The sequence below is a fragment of the Vulpes lagopus genome, chromosome 7, assembly GCF_018345385.1.
Source record: "Vulpes lagopus strain Blue_001 chromosome 7, ASM1834538v1, whole genome shotgun sequence".
NCBI classification, from domain to species: Eukaryota; Metazoa; Chordata; class Mammalia; order Carnivora; family Canidae; genus Vulpes; species Vulpes lagopus.
In genome coordinates, this window is record NC_054830.1 from 58,452,186 (window position 1) to 58,479,439 (window position 27,254).

At 51.0% G+C, this 27,254-nt stretch overlaps 1 protein-coding gene across 1 annotated transcript; it reads left to right on the top strand.

The window, feature by feature from the left end:
* The first annotated feature begins 256 nt into the window (after positions 1-256).
* On the top strand, positions 257-26,554 carry STOM (stomatin). Its single transcript, XM_041764254.1, has 7 exons — positions 257-411; positions 12,212-12,315; positions 13,398-13,470; positions 14,461-14,543; positions 18,621-18,824; positions 20,021-20,155; positions 24,576-26,554. Exons 1-7 carry the CDS (start codon positions 351-353, stop codon positions 24,768-24,770), a joined length of 855 nt encoding a protein of 284 aa, XP_041620188.1. The 5' UTR covers positions 257-350; the 3' UTR covers positions 24,771-26,554.
* The last annotated feature ends 700 nt before the right edge of the window (positions 26,555-27,254 follow it).

The window sequence follows — 27,254 nt, forward strand, 5'->3', positions numbered from 1 at the left end:
GACACTCGCCCCCCGGTTAGCTCCCAGGGTCCTCAGGCTCCGCCCCCGCCCCCCGCCGCCCTCCCCGCCCTTCCGGCGCCGCCCCGGGGCTCCGCCCAGCCTGGGGCCGCGCCCCCTCAGGCCCCGCCCCCGGCACGCGGGCCCCGCCCACCCCGCCGCCGCTCTGGAGGGACGGGCGGGGGCGGGGCCTGAGGGGGCGGGGCCTCCTCCGTCCTGGGCGCCTATTGGCCGGGCCGCGCGGGGGGCGGGGCCGCAGCCTGGGTCTGGGCCCCGGGTCTCTGCCGAGCATTCCTCGCGGCAGCGGCTCTTGCTTCGGGCCCGGGCGGGAGAGCGGCGCCTGCGGCTCGGACATGGCTGAGAAGCGGCACCCGGGGGACGTCGAGGCCCGGCGGCTCCCCGACTCCTTCAAGGGTGAGCCCCGCGCCGCCGCCGCCGCCCCCGCCCCCACCCATCCCCCCGCGGATCCCAGGCTCGTCGCCGCTGCTTGGAGCTCCGGGGACGCGGAGGAGCGGGGAGGGGGGCGGGGGCGCTCCGAGGGGCGCGGGAGGGACCGACGCCCTGGCGGCCGCTCGTTGCTCCCGCGGGGCCGGCGCCGTTATCCCGGGGCTCGCGTGCGGCCGGAGATGCTTCGGGGCCGCGGCCCTCTCCGCCCCACCCCTCCTGCACCGGCGCCCCCCGAGACCCCCATCTCCGGGACTGAGAACCCCCCAGCCCCACCCCTGCCGGCGGCACGTCCCGGGCAGGGCTGGCCCCTGAGGCTTTGCCCCCAGCCCTCCCCGCCCCACCCCTCCTGCACCCGCGCCCCCCCAGACCCCCATCTCCGGGACTGAGAACCCCCCCAGCCCCACCCCTGCCGGCCGCACGTCCCGGGCAGGGCTGGCCTCCCGTGCAGCAGCCTGTGTTCGTGGGAGAAGAGAGGCTCTTTCAGGCAAGCTCCACGTCCCCCCATCCTGTCCTCCCTCCACTCCCTTGTCCTAGGGACCTGCCTCCGGGCTTTTGTTTCTCACTAGGAATTCTTTGAAGTGTTCCCTCCCTACTGGGGCCTTCCCTGGCCTGAAGGCAGAAACCTTGAGTGGCTCCGGAGCGGGACCCTTGAGAGGGCTACCCCCTGAACCTCCGTGGCTACCTCCGTGGGGGGGGGGGGGGTCGGGTTCCAATGGGGAGGTGAGAAGCCTCCCAGGGGTGCTGCTTCCCGCCCAGGGGTGCTGCTTCCCGCCCAGGGGCTCCCAGCGATCCAAAGGAGTTCTGTCCAAGGATGCAATTTCAGACTGGATGACCTTTTAGAGGGGCTGGGGAGCATTTCCAGGGCCCCACAGAGAACACTGTATTGGACTTAACTATTCTGATTAGTTGTAAAGCCAGCCTCTAATAGAAGTCCCATTTCCTTTGCCCAGCCGTCCTTCCCAGGAGCATCAAAAGAATTAGCCCTCAAAATTATCCCTGCTAAGCACATTGGAGAGTAAACAAAGTTCCCAAGTCAGTAGTGAATCAGGAAGGACAGATTTGAAGAAATTGCTACTCCCAAGAGGTTGACGTACTTCAGCATCACACAGTTTATAAGTAATGGAGCCGTATTTTATTTTATTTTTTTAAGATTTTATTTATTTATTCATGAGAGACAGAGAGAGAGAGAGAAAGGGGCAGAGACAGGCAGAGGCAGAAGCAGGCTCCACGCAGGGAGGCCCACGTGGGACTCCATCCCGGGTCTACAGGGTCACGCCCCAGGCTGAAGGGAGACACTAAACTGCTGGGCCACCCGGGCGTCCCTGGAGCCGTATTTTAAATCTGCCTTTGACTGACTGTAAAACTTGCGTCCACCTCTGTCATAGTTGGTTCTTAGCCTAGACAGGAAGGTGCGTGAGCTACTTCCCTCTGTGCCCTAACCTGGCAGGAGACTAGGACCTTGAGGACAGTATTGGCAGTTTGGTGAAAGCAGTGGGAAATCTGTTTGCAGAAGTTCGTTGGGAATACACATGATCTATTATTTATACTTAATATCCCTTTAGTTGTTTTTTCATGGTCACAGACCAGTTGTCACTTCTAAGTTCTTTTTCTTGGTTCTATGATTAATTTTTTAGACAGTTTTTTTTTCAGAATCTAATGAAAACTATGTGCTCCTCAGAAAATTAAACATACAAATCTTTGCTTAGTCTAGGTCACTTTTTTTTTTTTTTTAAATATCAATCTTTGAGATGCAACACTAGTAGGAAAGCCATTACTAGAATTTATTAAATAGAATTTATTGAGTGCTTGCCCTGGGTCAAACACAGCCTAAGTGCTTTACAAACATTATCTAATTGCAGCCCTGTAGCAGCTCCACAAGGAAAACATTATCCACCATTTTACAGCAAGGGGACTGGGTCTCAGTAGAAAAATCACACGTGTGTGTGCTCCAGAGCTGGGTTTCAAACCTGGGCTATGTGATTTTCCACGTTCCCTATCTTAGAGCTACCTCCAAACAAGGAACCTATCAGACATGGATGGTGAGAGACAACAGAGAAAGCCCGAAGGAACCTAGCTTCTATCCAGACCTCTTGAATAAGGCGGCTTCTGCAGGAAACAGTGGAATATAAAAGCCCAAACTCTGTCTTTTTATGATTTTGCTGACAATTAGTCTCAGGAATGTAAATATGACCAAACCAAGGGCAAGACTACTTTTTCTTAAAGCCAGTACATTCCCTTTGTAATGAAATGATGGAGGTGGATTGCAAAGAAATGTATTATAATTAAGAGACACGTCAACAGAATATATCCCTTTGGGAGAATGCCTGAAAATAAGCAGAATCAAGGGACTGATTTGTTTATTACAGTTGTTACAGCTGATCGGACTGGGGAGAACTTTGTAACTTCTTTAATAATTAATCTGAGTCAAACCATCAATGGTCATAAATTAACTCAAACCAATGACCAAGTCTAGTGAAGCTGGCGTGTGTGTGTGTACGCACTTGAGTATATATACTTGATTAAGTAGGTTCCTTATTATGTGTGTTCTTATTACAGATAGACTAATTGGATTAATATTATCTTGATAAAGGAATTACAGTTGTCACAATAATACATTTTGAAGTGTGGAAAGGAAAAAAGTTAGAGGTTACAGTCTATTGAGAAAAGGAAGTATGTGCCAATTCTCCTTCCTCCACTCTTTTTGAATCTTTATTCTCTGCGACTGGTGAAGAAACTTAAACCCCAGGCATTTAGCCTGACATTTTGGTAGATGCAAGCAATCAAGTTATCTGTTGTAAAGTCTCAGACAATAAAAATTACACCAACTTTGTTCAGTTGTGAGCGCACTAATGGTAAGATGGTACCGTGTAGTGAAATGAGAGTGGAATTCACAATTCAAGGATCTGAACTGAGCTCCCCGTTCCACCCCCTACTACCTGGGTCACCTTGGGCACGTCTCCGCCTTCCGCGTCCATGTCCCCGTCACCGTCGTGGGGGTCCTCTTACTGCCATAACTGCCTCCCAAGGCTTCAAGAATCAAAGGAGAAAATTTATGTGAATGTACTTTTGAAACATTAAAATGTCAACTATTAAGATATTTGTGAATGGGGAAAACAAAGAATGAAGTTAACAGTGACTGTTCAGAAAACCTAGTAATTCTGCAGGGAATTTAAATTTATGGACAAAACAGTTGTATGCAAGACAGTCCAAGAAGGTTTAGAACTTTTTTGTCCTGCTCAAATGTAGTCTGTTTCTCCTCCAGAGATGGAGTCCCCAGGCAGGTTGTTAGTCTTGATATTTTCTCTGCGGTGTTTAGGTCCCAGAGGGCAAGTCACTTTACTAAAAAGTTTATGCCTGTAAATTGTATCAATATAATCTTTAGGCTGTGATAAAAAAAAAAAAAAACAGCTGCTATTTTTTGAATGCTTCCTGAGGGCTTTTGTATGAGAGAAGTATTGTTCTTTTCTCTCATTTTACTCCTGAGAAATGTTAGTGGTAGAGTTGGAATCAGATCCCGGAACCCTGAGCTCTTAGCCACCGCCTAGCTTCTTAACCTCAATTAAAAACTGAGCGTCTTACGATCTATTTTTCATATGCTTCTGTCGGCGCCCACCTCCACCTTTTTTTAAAGTAAGCTCTATGCCTAGTGTGGAGCTTGAATCCATGACTCCGAGATCAAGAGTTGCATGTTTTACTGACCAAGCCAGCCAGGCGCCCCCGATTTTTAGTTAAAATGATGTTGCCCTCCAAAGACTTTAATGAGAAAAACCTAATTATAGATATTTAAGATGTCCAAATAAACGAGCGGGGGGGGGGGGGGACAATGGAAGAAGTAGGAGGGTTTTGTTCTCAATATATTTCAGGTCTAATCTAAATTTAATTAATATAATTTTTTAAAATTTATTTATTTATGATAGTCACAGAGAGAGAGAGAGGCAGAGACACAGGCAGAGGGAGAAGCAGGCTCCATGCACCGGGAGCCCAATGTGGGATTCGATTCCAGGTCTCCAGGATCGCACCCTGGGCCAAAGGCAGGCGCTAAACCGCTGCGCCACCCAGGGATCCCCAATTTAATTAATATAATTACATGAAATTGCTTTTCTCCAATTTTTCAGACTATAACTGTTTCTATCTTTCCATCCTGGGCGATACTCCGTCCATACATATTCATTCTGACCGCTGCTTTGGGACAGGATGATTCTAAAGTGTATTCAACAATTATTTACTTGGCAGATGTTTTTTGAGTACCTGTTATGCTCTAGCCGTCTACAGTATTCGCTCTTCACACTTACCCTCTGAGGAGCAACTCCTGTTAGTCCTATTTTTAAGTGAGTAGCCTAAAGCACAGAAGGTTAAGATATTTTCTCAAGATCATACAGATAATAAGTGGCAGAGCCAGCTTTGAAGTCATGATGCTACATTGTTTTAAGAAGACCAAAACCTATGGGGTAGATGGACCTTGAATAAGGTAATTACAAGAATGATAAATATGTTTTTAGAGAGGGAAGGTGTTTTAGGCAATTAGGAGAGGGGGACCTATTTAAGACTCAGGGAGTTTAAATTTAAAATTACTCATGACACCCTCACCCCTTTTTCCTCCTGCTTTGTGGCTAAAACAGTTGAGTGAAGGAGAGCTACAGAAAGTTCCCCAAGATGCTTAGGAAACAAAATAATAACACTTATTTAATTTCCTTGCTCTTTTTGAGCTAGGCAAAGGACTCCCTTTATTTCAACTTGTATTGGAAATCTTTCTTAAAAGGGTTTGTCCCTTCCCTTTTTCTAGTATCTCATGGCAAACACATTTTATGATTCAGACCCCATAATGCTTGACCAAGGTTGTTTCTTTTGATCCAATATTTGAGCCCTCAATGTATGTTTATTATACGGAGGAAAAGGTACCGTCCCCAGCCATGGCTCTTAACGTGATACCTTCTGGCCTGCAGCCACTCCAGCCCAGAGAATTTCTTCCCTAGAGGTTTAAGGGCAAGAGCATTCGAAAAACTATAACCCACGCCTAGTTAAAATAATCATTTAAAAGATGGGTTATAGTGTGTGCTTGTCTGCTTTGAAAGCCTCTGCCCCAATGAACTGCAAGTTGTGATCTTCAATAACCAACATTTTTTTCAACATACATTTATTGAGCTCCTACTGTGTGCTGAGCTCTGCCCCTCTCACTCCACTTGGTATCATTTCTCTCTGAAGTGTGCTACTGCATTTTTGTTTCTCTCTTGACATTTTTTCTCCATTTCTTTTTTTTTAAGATTCTATTTATTTTTTTTATTTATTTTTTTTAAAGGCAACTTTATTTATTTATTTATTTATTTATTTATTTATTTATTTATTTTATGATAGTCACAGAGAGAGAGAGAGAGAGAGGCAGAGACACAGGCAGAGGGAGAAGCAGGCTCCATTCAGGGAGCCTGACGTGGGATTCGATCCCGGGTCTCCAGGATCACGCCCTGGGCCAAAGGCAGGCGCCAAACCACTGAGCCACCCAGGGATCCCCAAGATTCTATTTATTTATTCCTGAGAGACCCAGATAGAGAGATAGAGACACAGGCAGAGGGAGAAGCAGGCTCCTTGGGGGGAGCCCGATGTGGGACTCGATCCCAGGACCCCAGGATCGTGCCCTGAGCTGAAGGCAGACGCTCAACCACTGAGCCACCCTAGCTGCCCTCCATTTATTTCTTTTCTTTTCTTTTCTTTTCTTTTCTTTTCTTTTCTTTTCTTTTCTTTTCTTTTCTTTTCTTTTTTTTCTTTTCTTTTCTTTTCTTTTCTTTTATTTCTTTTTCTCTTCTTTTATTGTTTCTTTCCATCCTTTGTCTTGCTTTTAAAATTCCAATCATTTGAAAAACTCATAGTAAAGTTTTGATTTATTGGAATAGGTCATTATTAATGAAATATGTCTTCCATCCTTTTGCCTGTTTCCACCTTCAATGTTTACTCAATCAGGTCTTTTAAAGCTCTGTTTCACTAAAGAGAGAAACTGAGGATCTGAAAACTGTAGCCTTACTTGAAACACTGAAACCTCAACTGTATTCTATAACTCAATAAAGCCCTCCTCAAACAGGTTAATGTATGGGGGGAAAAAAAGAGATAGCTGGGTGCAGGGATGAGGCAAAGGGCCTGTGGACCAGATCTGGCTTACCGCCTGTTTTTCTATGGCCCAGAAGCCACAAATAGTTTTTATATTTATAAGGTTTTGGGTTTTTTTTTTTCAAAATACAATATTTTGTTATGCATGAAATTCAGATGTCAGTATCCATAAGTTTTGCTGGGACCCAGCTGCCCACCCGTGTGTGTACAGTCTGTGGCTGCTTCTGCAATACAACAGCAGTTGCAACAGACTCTATGGCCTACACAGCTAAAATTTTTTCTGACCCTTTACAGGAAAAATGTGGAAATCCTGAAACGGAATCTCTGAGGAAGGGTAGTAGTGACCCAAAAGAACATTTATATCCTTAATATTTATACCGTCCAGAAAAATTCAACCATTGCCAAGGCTTTTCATTTCACCCTACTGTTGCCCCATAAGCAGGGCTGTTAGGACCATACTGTTAGGATGTTTTTGAGACCAAATTCCTAGGCCTCTTATCTCTCCCCACCAAACAGCAGTGTTCTTGGCAATGCACGAAAATATGAAGTGCTTCACTTGCATTCTGGGAAAGGAGAAGGAAAAGACTGTCCTTAAATGTTGCTATTCAGGTATTGCAATAATCTTGGGCTCATCTTTTTTCTTTTTATGTGTAATATGCACACGACTCTGAGTTAGACGTTGTGTAAGACCTTTCTGGCCTTTCCCTGAAGAGGAAATCTAATCTTTTGAACTTTGGAATAAAATCTCAATGATAAATGGAATTTATTATTGCACATGATTTCCAGTAGTGCCAAGTTCAGTAGACTTTTTAGTTAATCAGCTGATACTGTATCAGTAACGACATGTAGTGCTCTGAAATTATGCCTGTTATCCTCTTGAAAAGATTATTTTACTGCGTTTTTGGATCCCAACCCAACAAAAATTACTGTACAACTTTTTTTTTTTCATTTCTTTCATGATTTTGTCTGTTTTCTTCTGTCTCATCTCAGAAAGTCTTTTGCTTTATTACTTTGGGACTCAAGAGGGATATTTCATACCTACTTTGCAGATTTTTTGTGAATATTAGGAAGAAGTTATATAAGGAATCCGCTTGTGATAGACGTTCAATAAACGGTTATTATTAATAATATTAAAAGACACCTCCAGAATGAGAGAAATTTAAGAATTGTACAATTTCACCTTTTCAGCAAAATTAGTTTACACAATAAAGATGCATGGAAATTTTGCTAAGCATATATACAATACAGCAGAGTTTCTATTTCAGAAAACTCAACACAACCTAAATGTTCATTAGGTTCATGGAACAATGAAATATTATTCAACTTTTAAGAGTAAAGAATATGTACAGACCTGAAAAGATGTTCACAATATAGGGGGGAAAGCAGATTTAAAATTATTATGTATATCATTATTTCATTTAAAAAATAAAAGCAGGATAGGAAAGGTTTAAAGGACATGTAGCAAGGCAGAAAATAATTGCCTTCTAGAGATAATGAAAGCATAGATAATTTTTCTTTTTTAATTTATTTAGCTGTAATTTCTAATTTTCATAGGGATGATATTTTGCTTTTTTTTTCTCTCTTAAAATAAGAGAAAAAAGCAATGTCTTTTAAAATTTATATCAGTTCCCTGGAGATAAGTCTAATTTGAATATTCGGTTAAACAGTGTTGATATATAAACAGCCATTTTCAAAACCTTGCTTTTGGTTAGTTAAAAATTTAATGCAGTTTTCAGAAGAGTTGGTGGTAGAAAACAAAACAAAACATGGACAAGTCGTATTTACAAGCAAGTATCATAGGATCACTAAGCTTTGGGAGTGTTCCCACCCAGCAAAGTGCCAAGATTATCAACCAGAATATCTCAGGAATGCTGATTGCTCAGTATTTGTCCTTCACCTCATAGAGCTGGTAGGGAGGAATCAATCTTCAAGGTAATGACCAAGAAACGAAGGAAATGAATTTCGTGAGATTTGGGGGAGTAACTGGGAATTTTTCTTTGGCCTGTTAGTGGTAGATGACTCAGTGTCCTAAGCGTAAGCCTCACCTCTCTGCGGAATGTGCTTTGTACACCTTTATGAGCTATAACCAGGTGAGGAAGCACTTCAAGGGCCTAGAAGGGGAGAGAATTACATGGAATGGTGCCATCCCCAGTGTATACATTGATTATTTCTAGTGGAACGTTTGAGAAGGGAAAGACGGAGCCCAGTTTTCAGGATATCCACCTCATTTCTTGTTGCTCTTCATTTGTAATCCCATGTATTCATTCGGGGCTTTCAAAAAACACCGCATCACCATGGGAACTGAGCACATGCACACATGTGCACACACACAGGAAAAAATACTGGCTGGGATAGGAGAAGAGTAAGGAACATCGCTGCCTTCAGAGAGCGTATAGTCTGATGCGTTCAGGACACAGCTATGTGCGTTGCCTGGAGGTAGGGGGCTGGGGGCAGGACTTCAGAAAGTGCCAGGTGCTGTCAGGGAAGTATCTGGCCGCTCTGCGCCTTGTTTGGAACCCATTTCACTTTGGAAGCCTAGACCTGAGCCTGGCCACCAGCCTTGAGACTATTTTTGCTAAAAATAGGCACAGCTGGAATTAAGAGGCCTTCCTCTGCAGGAACATCAGATTTCATTCTCAGAACGCCTACCATGCTTTCCCAGTTTGGATACTGTCATGAGAAAATGCTCCAAAAATGAAAACTTCTTTCATGAGGATTTTTTTAATTCAGAGGCAAAGGACTGAAGGAATAAATTGACTTAGAATGTGGGCTCATAGGATGACCTATGTTTGAATCTCCGGTCCTCCTCCGTTATGTGGTCTTGGGAAAGCTTCCTTGCTTCACTTAACCTCATTTGTAAAATAGAATTAAAAATACTTGGGGCAGGGACCCCAAATGGGTGGCTCAGTTGGTTAGGTGTCTGCTTTTGGCTGAGGTCATAACCTTGGGGTCCTGGGATCGAGCCCCGCAGCAGGCTCTCAGCTCAGGGGGGAGCCTACTTCTCCCTCTCCTTCTGTAGCTCGCCCTGCTTGTGTTTTTTCTCTCTCTCAAATAAAATCTTTAAAAAAAAACAAACAATACTTCACAAGACTTTGCAAAGAGTAAGAGAGATATACACCTAAAGCAGTTGGATAACAAACCATCTACAAGTGGCTGCTGTGATGTCATCAGTCGCAATGATGCCTGGTGGAGCCTTCTGCACAAGCAGCATGGTGGCCTTGCTTAGTGTATCCTCTTGGTAAATATGTCAATGACCCCACAGCTCCAGGAGATCAACTTAGAGCACTTTTTTTAAAAAAAGAGATTTTATTTATTTATTCATGAGAGAGAGAGGTAGAGAGACCCAGGCAGAGGGAGAAGCAGGCTCCATGCAGGGAGGCCAACGTGGGACTCGATCCCGGGACTCCAGGGGTCTGCTCTGGGCCGAAGGCAGCGCTAAACCGCTGAGCCCCCCGGGCTGCCCACTTAGAGCACTTTTATTCAAGTGTGTGTACAACGTTTACCTCGCACGATGACACAGGATCAGAAACCACAGTCATTTGTAGCATTTCTGGTCTTCGTCCTGTAGTTTCCGAGCACTTGACCTGGATGCCAGCTTGTGTTCCCTTTGCTCCCATGCTCTCAGCCTGAATTCTGCTCATTTCTTGGCATGCTGTGGATTCCAGGGCCCGCCTCCCTGCCATCTTTGCCTTTCCGAGCCATAACAACTGCCCAGCCTACCTCCTCCCCTCTTGCAGTCTCCCTCTCATTATTAAAACAGCTCCTAGAAATATTCCAGAAGCTTTATTGGTTGGTAAGAAAAGTGATCGTATCCCTTGGCCTTTTCAGCGCCTCTGCCCTCCACAGAGAGGAAAAACAAACCAAAAATGAGGAAGACCCTGGATGCAAAAGGTGGAAAATGCAACCCAGGAAATGATGGTTTCCCAGGATGGGAAAGGCAGTCCCTGGCCACCTGCTCACCACCTGAGAGCAAGTCCAGACGCTGCTCCCAGAGACTCTCTTAGGAAAGGAAATTGGTAGAATTTCTGGCCCTTGAGAAGAGGTTTGAGGTTGAATCAATACATACATTAAAAACAAAGGGAAAAGGCAAGACCATGAAGAAAAAAGTTGTATGGGACAGGAAAAATGAATTTGACATCCCTGCACAGCTTAGCTTGGAGTCCATTTGCATATTCATGAGATGTAAATTTGATGGTGACCTAACCAAAATTATGTAATTAGAAGGATGGATATATTTATGGGGTGGGGGCGAAGCTAAATCCGCTTCCATAGCAGAAAGTAAGTTATGTTCAAAATGGAGAAGGCAACAAGTAGCAGCAGCAGCGTGTTTCTTCATGCAAGTATAGCTGATAAAACATTAAAACACACCAAGCACAGGTGCAGGGCGCCTGGGTGGCTCAGTCGGTTAAGCAGCTGCCTTGGGCTCAGGTCATGATCCCGGGGTCCTGGGATCGAGTCCGAGGTCGGGCTCCCTGCTCGGCGGGGAGTCTGCTTCTCCCTCTGCCCTCCCTTTTGCTTTCTCCTTCTCAGATCTTTAAACACACACACGCACACACGCACATGGGCATAGCAAGCAAGGCAAAAAAGGGAGGTGCGAGTAATGGGAGAAAAATAGGTCACAGATCTTATTCATAAAAATGTGTGTGGTTTGGAAGAATATTCATCACCTCTGGATTGAATAATTTCCCCCTCTTTATAACTTTTCTGAATTTCTCGCGTCAGGAAGGTGTTCCCTTCCTAAAAAGACAAAGAGCTATGTCATGTTGCAGGAAAGGAAGCAGCTAGGAAAGGGAGAGGAGAACTAGGTGCGAAGATGATTAGGACGCCTTGTTCACGATTGTGAGAAATCCGAGACAATGTGTCTAATCATCAGGAAAAGAATAATAAACTGGTGCACGTGCCCAGGTAAACAGGCCAGTCATCTTTAGCTAAGCCACGCTCTCAGCGGAAATGCTCTCGGCCTCCCTTCCCCACCCTTTGGCGGCCTTCCCTGACAGGTCTGTCGCCCAGAAGCCCCTGACACCCACCGCCGTCACCTACCTGCCCTGCCGCCCGTCCCGCTGTCCCCGCTGTGAGTGACCCCTACTCCGTCTTTTCAAAATGCTCTGAACAGGTCTACCTGTACGTGTGCCACCTAATAGGATAATTACCTGTCCCGCCCACTGACCTTTATCCTTCCTTCCAGCCAGGACTGCGTCTACTTCTATTACTTCAGTGCAGAGCACAAGGCATAGTAAACATTAGGTGCCTAATAAATGTTTGCCAGATAAAAATAATGGGGACGGGGTGCCCAGGTGGCTCTGGGTGAAGCATCTGCCCTCGGCTCAGGTCATGATCTCGGGGTCCCGGGACCCAGCCCCGCATCGGCCTCTGCTGGGTGGGGGTGGGGGGGTCTGCTTCTCCCTCTGCCCTCCGCCTGCTGTGCCAGCTCGCTCGCTCACTCGCTCTCATAAATAAACTATTTTTTAAAAAGTCCTGGGGGAAATCTTTGTCCTGTTAAGTAGGTTAGAAAAAGTAGCGCCTGCACTTCAGGTTTATCTCAAGAATTAGGTGGGAAAATCCACGTAAAACAGCTAGTAGGATGCCAAGCACAGGGGCGTCCGTGACAGAGGATGGGGGGACGGCAGGACTGCGAACGGGGACAGGAGCTGTGTATCTTCTGTTTCCACAGATAGCCCCAGTACGGGCCTTGGACCTTGTGGCTGGATTTTGGTGGCTGTGTCGTTCCTGTTCACGGTCATAACCTTCCCAGTGTCAGTATGGATGTGCATAAAGGTAAAGAATAGTCGCTTGCATCTGCGAGTTAGGTCGGCCGCTAACCTCACAAACCCACGTAGCGCGTGTGGAAAAGAGAGACCTCCTGGCCTGTGATGCTTTCTCCTTCATCTCTCCCTTGGAAAATTCACTCTAGTCGCCTGCTGTGGTGGAATTCTAGGACTTCCTTTCAGCCACTCTCCAGGCAGTCCTCCTGGGTTAAAGCAAGGGTCACCGTCTGGAATCTGAGGCCAGGCCTGTGGGGTGGCCCCGTGCAGAGTCAGGACGCAGAGGTTTGCGACCGGCTCCATTGTTCACCATGTGACCTTTGCCATGTTTCCTCCCTGTAAAATGGGAGGAAGTAACAACACCCACTTTATGGGGCCGTTGTGAGGATTAAATGATCTCTCTAATCATACTTATCCCGATGCCTGGCATATGGTTAAGTGCCCCCCCCCCCTTGCTGGTTATTTTCTCCATAAAGTTATTAATACTTTGATAAATGACTATTATTTACATATTCCTCACATATGCTGCCAAGAATATTCAGATCCGTTTATTATTACTATTATTTAAGGAATCAGGAAGCAAAACTATATAGAAAATTTAGTTGTTCCATTTTGGAGTTTTTTTCTGTATTAACAACACATGAGTAACTGAATGTTAGCAGCTGAGGAGTAAAGTTAGGGATTTGCTCCTCTGTACTACCCTATACTTCCACAAGTTTTATACAGTGAAGAGCAATTGCTTTTATAATCAATTTTAAAAACTAGTAAATACATACTATGTTTGGTAATTAAACATTGGACATTTTATTGGTACATACTGTCTAGATTTTACTTTTTTTTTTTTTTTTATTTACGTTTTTTGTGTTTAAGTGATCCCTGTGCCCAGCATGGGGCTTGAACTCACAACCCCGAGATCAAGAGTCGTGTGGCCTAAAAGATGGAGGCAGCTGGGTGCCCTGATACTGTTTGGATCTTAGAGAAAAAAAAAGTAGAGGAATATAACCCGTTTAGAGCAAAATATATGTTTAAGAAGCCATAGATGTATATGAATATGTGTACTCTTCGTGTTATGTTATTATTTGTGTTTTAATCTAGATCATAAAGGAATATGAAAGAGCCATCATCTTTAGACTGGGTCGCATTTTACAAGGAGGAGCCAAAGGACCTGGTCAGTACTAGGATTCTGGGTGCTTGGCCTGGGGACCGGATTCTTCGTCTAGTTGATGCGAATTCCCTTATGAGGGTCCCTTATCTGTTGACTTAGAAAAGACTAACAATAGCGGTGGTGCGGGCCAGGGCCAGCCGTGCCGCAGTCACCCTTTCCTTCCCGTGGCTCCCCTCCCCTTCCCAGCCAGCTGATAAGATTATTTTAGGCCAAGAATAGCTGCAGCCCTGGAAGTCTGAGCATGAGAATGCTACTCGCGGAAGGTTTTCTAGATTTGGTTCTTTCTGCCTTATATTTGGCAAATGTCCCTTAAGCGCCTGCTGTATTCCAGGCTCTGGAAATCCAAGGGAGCCTAGAGTAGCGCTCCTGCCCTCAGGGATCTTGCCGTCTAGTGGATACCAACAGGGCGCGGTTGCATCCCACGGGATAGGTACTATGATCGAGTAATTGCAAGTAGCTGTGGACGCCAGGGACAAGGGCCAGACCCCGACTAGTAGGATGAGACCAGGCTTTGGAGGTGTCCCCTTGGCTGAATCTTGAGGCATGGAGCGGTGTTCCCCGCAGAAGGGGCGCCTCGTGCAGGGCGGGTCCCTCGTCCAGGGACCTGCAGCCAGCCCAGCCCAGCGAGAGCGTGGAGCTCGAGGAGGGGCGCCGGGGCAGGCCACGCAGGACCTCGAGCCAGGGTCGGGCTCATAGTTCAGAAAAGGCTCCTGTGCTTGTGGTCGAGAACAGGCGCCCTGGGAGGGATGCCGGAGGACGTAGGACGACTTGGGAAGGATCGCACTGGCCCAGGTGACCAGACGGCCAGGGGCGGCGGGGCAAGGAAGCGTCCCGGCACCCCCCCCCCGCCCGGCGGCCGCAGGTTGGGGGAGAGTAACGGCGAGGGCAGCGAGGCCAACGGGCTCCTTTCAGCTGGTCACGTCGATTCTGGGGGAGTGGACGGGTGCCGGGGTGCCACTGTCTCTCCATAATGCCCGTGTTTCTTCGTCGCAGGCTTGTTTTTTATTCTCCCGTGCACCGACAGCTTCATCAAAGTGGACATGAGAACGATTTCATTTGACATCCCTCCTCAGGAGGTAAGGCGGTCTTGGCAGACCAGACAGGTCAGTGTCGTGCGTGAGAGGAGCTGGCGGAGAGAGGAGCGGGGCGCGGTGCTGCGCGCAGGCTCGGAGCTGTGTGCGGTCAGTCACTGTTTTCTAGCTCTGGGACTTGGAGCAAGTTCCTTAACCTCTCTCTGCCTCAGTTTCCTCATCTGCAAAATAGAGGTTTTATGTATATATTTTAAATATTTTATTTATTTATTTGAGAGAGACAAAGCACAGAGGAGGGGAGGGAGGGAGAAGCAGGCTCCCTGCTGAGCAGGAGCTGGAGGCGGGACTTGATCCCAGGACCCCGGGATCATGACCCGAGCCAAAGGTAGATACTTAACCAACTGAGCCACCCAGACGCCCCTAAAATAGAGGTTGTAATAGCAGGACCTGCTTCATGAGGTTCTGGTGAGGACTGCCTGAGACATCAGGTGGCCAGTGCCTAGAACAGGGGCTGATAAATCCTAAGTGACACGTAAGTGCTTATGATTATCAGGTGTAGCGTAATGTTACCCTAAGTGTGACGTCGGCATGATCATATTTGTCGTCATTTTTGCGGCCACATTTCTCTACTATGGGTTTCTGATAGGAAATCTAGCTCCATATAATACTCTTCTTCGGGTTCTTGATTTTATTCTAGATGAACTGGTTAGAAGCCAAAGACTTGGGAGCTTCTCATTTGGCACTTTAGATAAAGCATATAATGTTTTATAATCATAATTAGTCCGTGCTCTTAATAACGCAGTTGGAACTCACAGCAAGGGACCCCTGGGGGTTCAGCGGGTGGGCGTCTGCCTTGGGCCCAGGGCGTGACCCCAGGGTCCTGGGATCGAGTCCCATGTTGGGCTCCCTGCATGGAGCCTGCCCCTCCCTCCGCCTGTGTCTCGGCCTCTCTCTCTGGGTCTCTCATGAATAAAAAAATAAAATCTTTAAAAACAAAACAAAACAAAACAAAACAAAACAAAGCTCACAGTAGGATCCCTGATCCCTGAGAAGCTTTGGCTGCCGTGGGGCACAGGGAAGGCACCAGGCCCCGTGGCCACAGTGGCAGAGCCGGGCCCCGCGTTGGGCTCCATACTAACCGCGGTCCGTGTTGGCTCCTCGTGGCTCGCGCTGGAGCCACAGCCCTGCTGGGCCGCGTGTCCAGGGCCATCATGACCATTGCAGATGGGAAGCCTGACGACAGGGGGACGGGAGGGACGGGAGAGGTCTGTCAAGTGTGTGCTGGCCAAGGGCCCGCTCTTGTCCCCGGATCCAGGAGCGGCGCGGGCACGTCCCTGCAGGCCCAGGGCTGGTGGGTGGCCGTCGCACCCTATGACCCGCACAGACGCGGGACGCCGGGGATGGCTCTCCCACGAGAACAAGGCTAAGCTGGCCCATGTTCTCTGCGTGTCTTCCCGTGTTTCGGAGAAGACGGCCTCCGAGGAGCCCCGCAGGGGGGCTGGGGACCCTGGCGCCCTCCCCTGTCGCCGCCTTCCCACGGCTCCCTTGTCCCCTGAGCCGAGCGGGGCAGGCAGGCCTTTTCCCGACGCCCCGTGAACTTTATGAAGGGAGAGAAACGCTCCGCCCACCATAGACGGGCAGGGAGGCCACAGCTTTGGAAAGCTCTGGCTGTGACGGTCCCAGGGCAAGAAATTGTTTACAAATGATACACATTTTCTAAAAAAAAAAAAGATACACATTTTCTTATCACATCCTGGGAAATAATGAATTTTCACACAAGATGGTAACACAGTAGAAGTATTTTTTAAAGATCAGAAAAAAAGACAAGTGCTGCCCTGCCGGGCGGGCACAGCAGCCATGCGGCCCCGCTGCCCTCCCCGCTGCCCTCCCCGCTGCCCTCCCCGCTGCCGACCCCGCTGCCCTCCCCGCTGCCGTCCCTGCTGCTGACCCCGCTGCCCTCCCCGCTGCCCTCCCCGCTGCCCTCCCCGCTGCCCTCCCCGCTGCCGACCCCGCTGCCCTCCCCGCTGCCGTCCCTGCTGCTGACCCCGCTGCCCTCCCTGCTGCCCTCCCCGCTGCCGTCCCCGCTGCCGACCCCGCTGCCCTCCCCGCTGCCGTCCCCGCTGCCCTCCCCGCTGCCCTCCCTGCTGCCGTCCCCTCTGCCCTCCCTGCTGCCCTCCCCGCTGCCGTCCCTGCTGCCGACCCCGCTGCCCTCCCCGCTGCCCTCCCCGCTGCCCTCCCCGCTGCCCTCCCCGCTGCCGACCCCGCTGCCCTCCCCGCTGCCGTCCCTGCTGCTGACCCCGCTGCCCTCCCTGCTGCCCTCCCCGCTGCCGTCCCCGCTGCCGACCCCGCTGCCCTCCCCGCTGCCGTCCCCGCTGCCCTCCCCGCTGCCCTCCCTGCTGCCGTCCCCTCTGCCCTCCCTGCTGCCCTCCCCGCTGCCGTCCCTGCTGCCGACCCCGCTGCCCTCCCCGCTGCCGTCCCCGCTGCCCTCCCCGCTGCCCTCCCCGCTGCCGTCCCTGCTGCCGACCCCGCTGCCCTCCCCGCTGCCCTCCCCGCTGCCCTCCCCGCTGCCGTCCCCGCTGCCCTCCCCGCTGCCGTCCCCGTTGCCCTCCCCGCTGCCCTCCCCGCTGCCGTCCCCACCGTCCCCACAGCTCTGCGCCTCACAGGAGCCGCGGCATCCACAGGACCTTCGCCGTCACAGCAGCTCGCGTAGGCTTGGCCGCTGTCGTTAGCCTCGTCTCACGATGAGGGCCCCGGGGCAAGCGCTCTGAGAGCCCCTCCGCGATCACCAGGGGAGGAGGTTCGTGGGACAGCTCAGGTTCCTGACCCTCCCTGCACGCTCTGCATCAATCCCTGCGTCCCTAGGTCGCCTCTCAGTCGGTCTCGTTGACTCACTGCAGGCGGTCTCGCCAGGACAGAAGGCCCTCCGGACGCGCAGGGCAGAGGGGCAGGTGGCGGTGGGCAGCGCGGCACGCGGGACAGTGCACAGGGCAGAGCGTCAAGCCTGCTCCTTAGGGAAGCTCCCCGGGGGAGACGCCCCTGCAGCGGGGCGTGTGGGGCACAGACCCGGGGACACTGGGGAAAGCGCGGGACGGGACCGTGGTGGGAGCTTGTGGGCCCTACACCTGGTCCCGCATGGAGCATGGCCTTGGCCCAGCTGGTGCCCCGTGAGCCACACTGCCCGCTGCCCTGGGCCGGGTACCTCTCGTACCCGAGGCATGGACGTGCTCGTCCCCGAAGCGTTCTTACGCAGTGCGCTGTAAAACACACTTTTTCCCCAATGGCACCCTATAACCGCGTCCCCGTCCACTCTCTGTTCCACTTTGCTGGGCCCCTTAGGCAGAGTCCGTCCCCCGAGGCTCGGCTGCGTGCCACGCCATCCTCCCTGCCTTGGATACTCGTGCCCCCCTCAACATTGCTTCTTCCTTCGGGCGTAGCTCAGGTGTCCCCCTGCCACCCACTGCTGTCCCTCCTTTGTCCATAAAGGCTCCCTTGATGCCCCACCCCCTGCCTGCTGCTGAATGGTGTCTCAATATTTGTTGAATGATTGAATTACCAGCATCGATGAACAAGTGAATGGGCCTTGTTAAAATTCTAAAGGCATCGTTAGCTTTCTGAGTCCATTTGGGCTGCTGTAGCCAAATCCCGTACGCGGGGTGGGTCACAAATAACTAAAATTTACAGCTCCCGGTCCTGGAGGCTGGAATCCAAGGTCACGTGCCAGCGGGCTCAGCAGCTGTGGGGGGGCCTGCGTCCTGGGTCATAGAGGACCCGGGATCAAGCCTCATGAGCCAGTCACATCCCAAAGGCCCCACCTCCTCACGCAGTCACATTAGGGGTCAGGTTTCCGCCTCTGAATTTCGAGAGAACACAACATTCAGCCAGTGGCGCTAAAGAAAATCAGCCGCTGTTTTAAGATGTTCTGCAGAAGAACATTCCTTACAGTTCGATCAGAGGAGGATTTGGGGCACTGGGGCGGCTCAGTCGGTTGGGCGTCCTGGGACGGAGTCCTGCCTCGGGCTCCCCGCGCCTCCTCCTGTCTCATGAATAAATAAATAAAATATTTTTAAAAAATTAAAGAAGGGGCTGGTTGGCAGACGTAGCATCGCGTTCTTTCCGCCGCAGATCCTCACCAAGGATTCGGTGACCATTAGCGTGGACGGCGTGGTCTACTACCGCGTGCAGAACGCGACCCTGGCCGTGGCCAACATCACCAACGCCGACTCCGCGACCCGTCTCTTGGCACAGACGACTCTGAGGAACGTCCTGGGCACCAAGAACCTTTCTCAGATCCTCTCGGACAGAGAAGAAATCGCACACAACATGCAGGTGAGCCCCCCCGCCCCCCGCCCCGGGCTGTCAGTCGCCGGAAATTCAAGACGAAGCCCAAGGGTTAGTGATTGTTTGATGACTTTTGACAAATGCCAGTTGGGGGCTCGCAGGCCAGGCTCTTCTCTTCGCAGGGAGGTTTTCTCAAACTTGATGGAAGGGAATATTTTCTGCGCAAACAGCTCGTGGGTTAACAGCTCGGCTGCATGCATGATTTTTTTTTTTTAAATTCCCCTTCAGTGTGGTTTTTTTTTCCCACAGAATTAGTACTGATTTTTGTCTTTAGCACGATAGTTCCAGGGTCGTCCCGTAGGACAAGACCGTGCGGGTGTGGTTAACGCTGTATTCTCCGCACAAGGCCCAGGACTTCCCTTGCCACTCGTCTGCTTTCCGGTCTTTTTTGAGTAATAGATCATGAATCAAGCCTGACTTGTCCCAAAAAGATAAAGTACGAAAATCCAAGGTCTTTGTTATTTGTGTAAATGTCATCGTGTGAAATCTATCACCTGGTGCCCGCAACGACCACAGGGAACGGAAGCTGCGGTTTTGTTCCTCCCACCGTAGAGGAACGCGGTTGAGCGGGAGGAAGTAGGACAGTAGGACAGTAGGACAGTAGGACAGTAGGACGGGGACGCGGGGCCCTGGGGGCCAGTGGCAGGCGGCCCGCTGTTCTGGTCGCGGACCTCGGGACACGGCCGTGCCGTCCACTCGTGATGCGCTGCACGGTTAAGGAGTTGCAGGAGACGTGAAAACAAGCCATCACGGTCCGGCCCTTTTAGGAAATAAAAGTTGACCGACCCCTGCTTGAGCTCGTAGCAGTAGAGTCAGGATCAGCTTCCCGACCGCCACCCGCCCTCCTGCGGCCTTGCTTCCCGCAGAGGACGCCTACCCGCTGCCCCTCTGCACCCCCTGCCCCCCTGGCCCCTCTGCCCCCCTCTGCCTGCTTTGGGCCCCCTCTGCCCTCTACGCCCCCCTCTGCCCCCCTCCGCCCCCTCCGCTCCCCTCTGCCCCCCTCTACTTCCCTCTGCCCCCCTCTGTCCCCCTCTCCCCCCCGCCCCCCTCCGCCCCCTCCACCCCTTCCACTCCCCTCTGCCCCCCTCCGCCCCCCTCTGCCCCCCTCTGGCCCAGCGCCCCGCCCCGCCCCAGCCCGGGACCCACCCGGCCGCCGCATCGTCACTGGCCTTGTCTCCTACCAGTGCACCCTGGACGACGCCACTGACGACTGGGGAATCAAGGTGGAGCGCGTGGAGATCAAGGACGTGAAGCTGCCCGTGCAGCTGCAGAGAGCCATGGCCGCGGAGGCAGAGGCGTCCCGGGAGGCCCGCGCCAAGGTAGGCTGCTCGCCTTTCCCTTTCTTTCCTTTCTTCCTTCTTTTCTTTTGTTCTTTGCCCTTCCTTTCTTTCTCTCTGTAGTGTTTCTTATTGAGTTTTCTTTTTAATTGCAAAACAGTGAAAGGTTGTTACAAAAGTGGAAGTAGCCCTGGCTGACAGCCTCCCGGTAGCTTCGAGCCGCCTCCCCCTGGGGCCGCCCCGTGACCCTGCGAGGTGGGCTCGTCTGACCGAGGGGCAGGGCGGCTGCTGCGGTTACCCAAGTGGGTGCGCCCACGGCTCCTGTCGCCCCACGACTTCCTGGGAGCGCAGCGTGCAGCAGAGCAGCCCACCCGTCTGTGGCTCGGGGCCCCATATTTTGCGTTCCCAGGCCCCCGCCAAGCACAAACTAACAGTTCTGACTTCAGAGCCACTGGGCGATCCCATCAGTGTGCTTACCATTCACTCTTCCCCCCTTTTTAAAAAAGATTTTATTTATTTATTCATGAGAGACACACAGAGAGAGAGAGAGGCAGAGACCCAGGCAGAGGGAGAAGCAGGCTCCATGCCGGGAGCCCGATGCGGGACTCGATCCCGGGTCTCCAGGATCACACCCTGGGCCAAAGGCAGTGCTAAGCCCTGAGCCACCTGGACTGCCCTGATTTTTCTTTTTTTTTAAGTGATCTCTACACCCAGTGGGTGGCTTGAACATCACAACCCCACCATCAAGAGTCACACGCTTTACTGACCAGCCAGCCACGTCCCGCCTTCCCTATTTTTGTCTCCTCTTTCTCTTTTCTCAGGATCTTCTTCCTTCTTACTGTTCCCTCTTCCTCTCTGTCCTCATAACTTTTTTTCTTCCCTCTCCTCTTTCTCTGATGTCTACTTTTTCCCCTCTTTCTTGTCATTACCACCTCTGGAGCCCGCATGGGTGCATGCCCCCAGTGAGAGGTATCGAGGAAATATCGATCAACCTAACCCAGGAAAGAGGCTCTCTGGAGCTACGGGGATATCTCACCAAACCCAAGGTTGGGAAGTAGTGTCGTCTCCCCACAACGGTCAGGGGCCACAGTGCCGTCCAGCCCGAAGGAAACTAACCATTCCGTTTCCTGGGCCCCACCTCACTGCTGACAGCTTGAGGGTGGAGGGCCTGACTCCAGTTCAGCAGGCCTTCCCCGTGGAACACTAACCGGGACCAACCAGCCTTGATCCCACATTCGCAGTGGGGAGATTTTCTTTAGCAAACGTTTGGTTAAAAGGTCAAAGTCAGGGCAGCCCGGGTGACTCAGTGGTTTAGCGCCTCCCTTCAGCCCAGGGCATGACCCTGGGGTCCCAGGATCGAGTCCTGCGATGGGCTCCCTGCACGGAGCCTGCTTCTCCCTCTGCCTGTGTCTCTGCCTCTCTCTCTCTCTCTCTCTCTCTCTCTCTCTCTCTGGGTCTCTTATAAGTGAATAAATAAAATCTTTAAAAAAAAAAAGTCAAAGTCGGATATTAATAAGGTCCCACAGCTCCTTGCTTGTGAATAGGTGGAGGAAGAGGGTCAGTTCTCAGAGGAGGAGTTGCTGTGGGCTTGGCTGATCTACCGAGATGCAAGGAGCAAACCAGTCTGTTGTTCTGCTGGAAAATAGTAGTAGCCAGAGAGGACTGAGGCAGAACCGGGCCCTCTAGGAGGATGCCCTTTAAGCCACGGGGTGGGCACTGTAATTTCTTAGCCAGCACTGAATAGAATAGTAGCTCATTCGACACACTATACCCAGAATCTTCTACCAGCCAGAATGGTTAGGTTTTCCTAATGTGATAATTGAGCTCCTGAGGACAACGTGGTGATCCCGCAGAGCCCTCGGGTGCTCTCTCTCAAAGTCATCACGTTTCGAAGACCAAGGGGGATTTCTGGTGACGCTAAATATCCCCGACTCTAATCTAGTTAGTATTTGGAAGGTCGGGAATTGCTTTTCCCTACAACGTAGCGTTAACCCCCAGCGCCGTGTTGACTAGAACTTAGGATACACAGATGACCTCGAATGTCAGAGCCCAAGTGGTCCTCAGAGACTATCCTCTGAAGGTGACAAATAACCTGGCCCAGATGCTGCCCCACCAGCCTCCTATTCCCCTGCCAGTAATTAACTGCACCATTGTTTTCCACTGAGCTTAGACTTGACCTCAGAAACCTTCTGCTGTGTTCCAGGTAACAAGCCTCAACTGCTTGGAATGGCCCTAAAAATAAAACTTGTTTGCCATCCCCCTGTTCAGATGAAAAATTGAAGCCCAGAAAACTTATGTGATTTCCTCAAGGTCACACAGTTGATTATTGGTAGAAACTAAAATTCCCCTCTGCTCCTCACTATCCCTTCTGGGCTTTGTGATAGACTCAGCCTCCGTGCAAGTGTCCGCACCAGCTAGGAAAGAGAATTTCTTACAACAGCGGGAAGACGTAGAGGAAGCCGGTTGGAATGTTGAATTATTGCGCCTCCATTTGGATGAGACCGTAGGGACCTTCTAGAATAGTCTTGTGGACCTGGGCAGTGACTGTCTTTAAGACTACGGCAAACGGGATCCCCGGGTGGGTCAGCGGTTTAGCGTCTGCCTTCAGCCCAGGGCGTGACCCCGGGGTCCTGGGATCGAGTCCCGCGACGGGCTCCCTGCGTGGAGCCTGCTTCTCCCTCTGCCTGGGTCTCTGCCTCTTTCTCTCTCTGTGTGTGTCTCTCATGAATAAATAAATAAATAAAATCTTAAAAAAAAAAAAAAAGAAAGATTAGGGCAAACACATAGAATCACAAGGAGTCTCTCTCCTCTGTAAAATACGGTAAGTAACCCTGCACCGACCATAAGGCCATCTGCTCAAAATCCTGTGTTCAGGTTCTCGTGGAAAATAGGGAGTCTGTTTCTTCAACATACGAGCTGTGAAGGAAAAGGGTAGGAGAGCCTGTGGATTAAGAGACTTCAGAGAGAAATTCCTCAAGCTAATTAGCCATCGGGGAGATGCAGAGTCAGATCGCAAGCAGATGCCGCGCTAGGCGTCCACCAGAATGGCTTCAAAAAAAAAAAAAAAAAAAAAAAAGGAGGAGAAAGATAAGTACCGAGTGTGGGTGAGAGAGGAACTGTGCTCTGTGCTCGTATTCTGCTGGTGAGACCGTAAGTTTGGTGCCTCCGCTTTGGCAAACCGCCTGGCAGTGTGTGCACTCGTGTGTTTACCAAAAGGCCCCACTGGAAGGCTCACAGCAGTACCGTGTATCGCCCCAAACTGGAAACTGCCTACGTGTCCCAGGTGGTTGCAAGGATAAAATATGCTTTATTCACGTGAAGGAAAAACCATACAAGGAAGAGAATGAACGTACGAGTCCTCGCAGACGTGCTTTGGGGGAAAGGAGCCAGGCACAGAGGAGGGCGGCGCCCGCCGCAAGCTGGACAGTGTGTTAGCTGGGCCTCTTCTTCAAGTTTTTAGACCAGCTCTTATGCCCTTGAGATGCAATCCCTTTCACACTTACATCCTCCCTCATTTCCTTTCTTAAAACTCTCAGAAGAGCACCCGGCACGGGCTTTCGGGTTCGTATTCCCAGGCCTGGTCACCTATTAATTGAGAGGGTGGAGGACAGACGTGCGGAGCCCCATTGTCCACGCTCCTCGGCCGGTCCGCCCGGGCTCCCCAAGGACCAACAGACCAACCCCACGTACCTGAAAACGCCCGGCTCTCCAGGGATGGTTTGTCGGTCCGAGGGGTTGATCAACACGGGTTTGCTGGGCAGACGCCCCACGCCCCACAAGCAGCTCGCTTTCCCTCCGTGGCCTGGGCTTGCCCCGCAGGTGCTGCCTCCACACGTGCCTGCCTGCTGGGTCTGGCCTCCCGGCCGAGAGACCGAGGGATGGATGGGAGGAGAGGAGATAGCCTTGCAGCTGGTCCGTGTCCAGACCAGGGGGAAGAAACCTCCAGACCATGTCCTTATTGGACATGAGATGACATGGAAGAAGCCAGAGCCGGTGCTCTCGGGGCAGGAGCTTGTTTCTGCTCGCTGTACGCACGCGCCTGCCCTGGAACACAGTTACCGGAGTCACGTCGAGCGCACCTGGCACCCGCCCCGCCTCACGCACCTCGGTGGGACGTGTTGGTTATCTTGAGAAATTACGGTTTTTGCCCTCTAAACCGAGGGCCTCTCTCAGTCATACCACGTCCCCTCCCTCCATCTCAACCCCTGCATCCTATTTCAAATTGTCCCTCCGCCCAGTCCCCTGCGGCGTGTGAGAAGGGCCACAGTGCAGGAGGACGGAGGCTTTGATCTCCGGCAAGTCAGGTGCAGGAGGAAGGACGTGCGGAGACTGGGCACCTGGAAGGGATTTCCTTAACGCTGCCTTGGTCGCTCCTGGAATGTTTCGTGTCCATACCCGTGTGACGTCTGTCGCGCGACAGCCACCTTCTAGAGCTTGACCACTCCCGTGTCCTGTTCCGTAGGTCATTGCAGCCGAGGGAGAAATGAACGCATCCAGGGCCCTGAAGGAAGCCTCCATGGTCATCACCGAGTCCCCTGCGGCCCTTCAGCTGCGGTACCTGCAGACCCTGACCACCATCGCCGCGGAGAAGAACTCCACCATCGTCTTCCCCCTGCCCATTGACATGCTGCAAGGCATTGTGGGGGCGAAGAAGTGAGCCCCAGAGGCCAACAGAGATGCGCCCTTCCCGGCCAGGGTAGGGCGGGGACCAAGTTAGCCCTTAAGCCTTACGGAGAGTAGGGCGAGCCCTTGACTATCCTTCCTCTTTCCTTTTCCGTGTGTTGACTGCAAGGTTCTTAGAATGTGTAGCGACCCTAGCAACAAAGATTGTAAGCTTGTAAACACTGAGGAGGGGCCGGGAGGGGACTGGCGAGCTCTGGAAGGTAATGTCTTACTCCTTGAAATATTTAAAAGCCCATATATTTAGATCATTATGTAATAGGGTCAGTGCCCCTTCCTCGACCTTCACTGGGCCTCCCGCACCCCCTAGCTGCAGCCAGGCCAGAGGCAAGAAGACCGTGACAAGCGCCACTCGACGCCCAGGCCAGACCAGTGCTTCGCAGAAAGCAGTGACCAGCCTCTCTGGGCCACACGTGCCTTACTTGCGGGGAATCTTAAGGAAACCTTCCCGCCTCCCGCTTACTTTCTAAACCCAGGCCGTGTTTTAAAAGCATCCTCTCTCGAGAGTAGGCATTTCCTTCCCTGTCCCTGTCCACACTGGACAAAATCAGTGTCAAGATCAGTGAAAAAGATCATCTTCACCCTTGAAACACTCTTAAACCCACCGTCACAAAGATCATATCCTGTAGGAATGATAGGTTTCTTCTCTTTCCGTTTTTGAAACTTCTCTGAGCCTCTCTAGGACCAAATGATTCCCCTGTGGTCTTTGAAACCAGCTACATACTTGTCACAAAAGTGCTTTTTTCCTCACTTTTGCCTATTTTCATATATCTGGTTCTAGGTGGTTTTTGAGCTTTTTAAATGAAACCCGCAAGTTCTATAAACACCTTTATATACCCATTTGAATAGCTTAAGGACTAATACTTTCTAAGGACACGTCTTCAGAAAGCCGTTCTATTTTCCTCGACTGCATGCTGTTAACTGTCGCACACTGTGAAATACTTTGGTTGCCTGCCCCATTCATCGAATACTCTAAGGAATTCACGATATATTGGGCATATTAACAGCCAATGAGCTTGGGAGGACACCGTCAGACCTAGGATATATATAGGGATCTAGGGCGTCTTCTCTATTTGCGGGGTTATCTTCTGTCACCTGTGTCCGTGCTGAAAGAGGAAGTGGCCAGCCCCCCGTGAACCATAGTTGTTTCTTTAATGTCATTAAGAAGCACCTTCAGTTTTGCAAATGCCCGTGAATCTGAGCAACCTGGCGTTTTCCTGTTGGGTCTGAAAACCTGGCTGGTGGAGGCTCTGGATTCAGCTAGAGAAGCCTTAGGAAGGGCAGCTTCCGCACCCGGCCACCCTCACATCTGTCCTCAGCCCCAGACTGCGGGCATCCCTTCCCCGCTCCCCCATTTCCAAGCTTAATTTAGGAAACCCTGAGCCACATACCCGGCTTCGCAGCCGAGTTTATTAGGTGTACGGGATGCATTTTGCCTTGGAACCCGAGTTACTCATTTTAAACAATGATCTTCTCTGTTTTTTTGGTGGCGACCAGCGAGGACCAGGAAACAACCCCACATCCTGGCTAAAAATCTCTTCTCAGCTTAGAGGAGTAACAGTGCTTTCTGCTTCTTGGGTTTCCCTGTTTCCAGATACCAGTCTTCACCCCTCTGCCTTGTGGCTTCATAGCCCAATAGGGTGGGATTAAGTTGCTTAAGAGGGAGGAAGCATAAGGGGCTGAGGGGAGCATCGGTGCAAGATCCCTTTCCACGTGGCCTCTCTGCAATGCTGTACGTAATAAAGTGTGCACTTTTACTCATTTTCCTCGGTGAGTCTGTTTCTGCCTGCATTTGGTGTCTGGGTTTCACTTTGCAGAAGGGGCATGAGAGCCCCTCCCGTCCTGGGCTGGCCACGTCGGCTTCTTCGTGTGCTCTCCGCGAGCCAAGAAAGGAGGAGAGGTTACATTCGTCATCTGTCCTCTCTCGTCCAGGCTCCACGGTGCACCTGCACACACGTCTTCCCTGGGGAGTGGGACCCACGGACACCCCGAACCCTTCGCCGGGTTAATTTCCCTTAGTCCTCACCGTCTGTCACCCAGTGGTCTGTTGCATCCCCAAGGCTTTGCATGCTGCCCGGCCCCAAGTCCCCAGCAGACACCTGCTGACCAGCCCAAGGTCAGACACAGGATGCAGAAGCCAGCCTCCATGCGCCGGTCACGGCGCTTCACGATGACTCACACGTTGCAGATGACAAAATGCAATTTAATTAAAAAAAATTTTTTTTGAGATTTTATTTATTTATTCATGAGAGACACACAGAGAGAGGCAGAGATCCAGGCAGAGGGAGGAGCAGGCTCCCTCCAGGGAGCCCGACATGGGACTCCATCCCAGGACCCCGGGGTCACACCCTGGGCTGAAGGCAGATGCTCAACCACTGAGCCCCCCGGACGCCCCTGAGGGCAAAAATTGTAGGAAGAGAAACTATGCGGTTGATGTGGTCTTGTTCTCAATTCATTATTT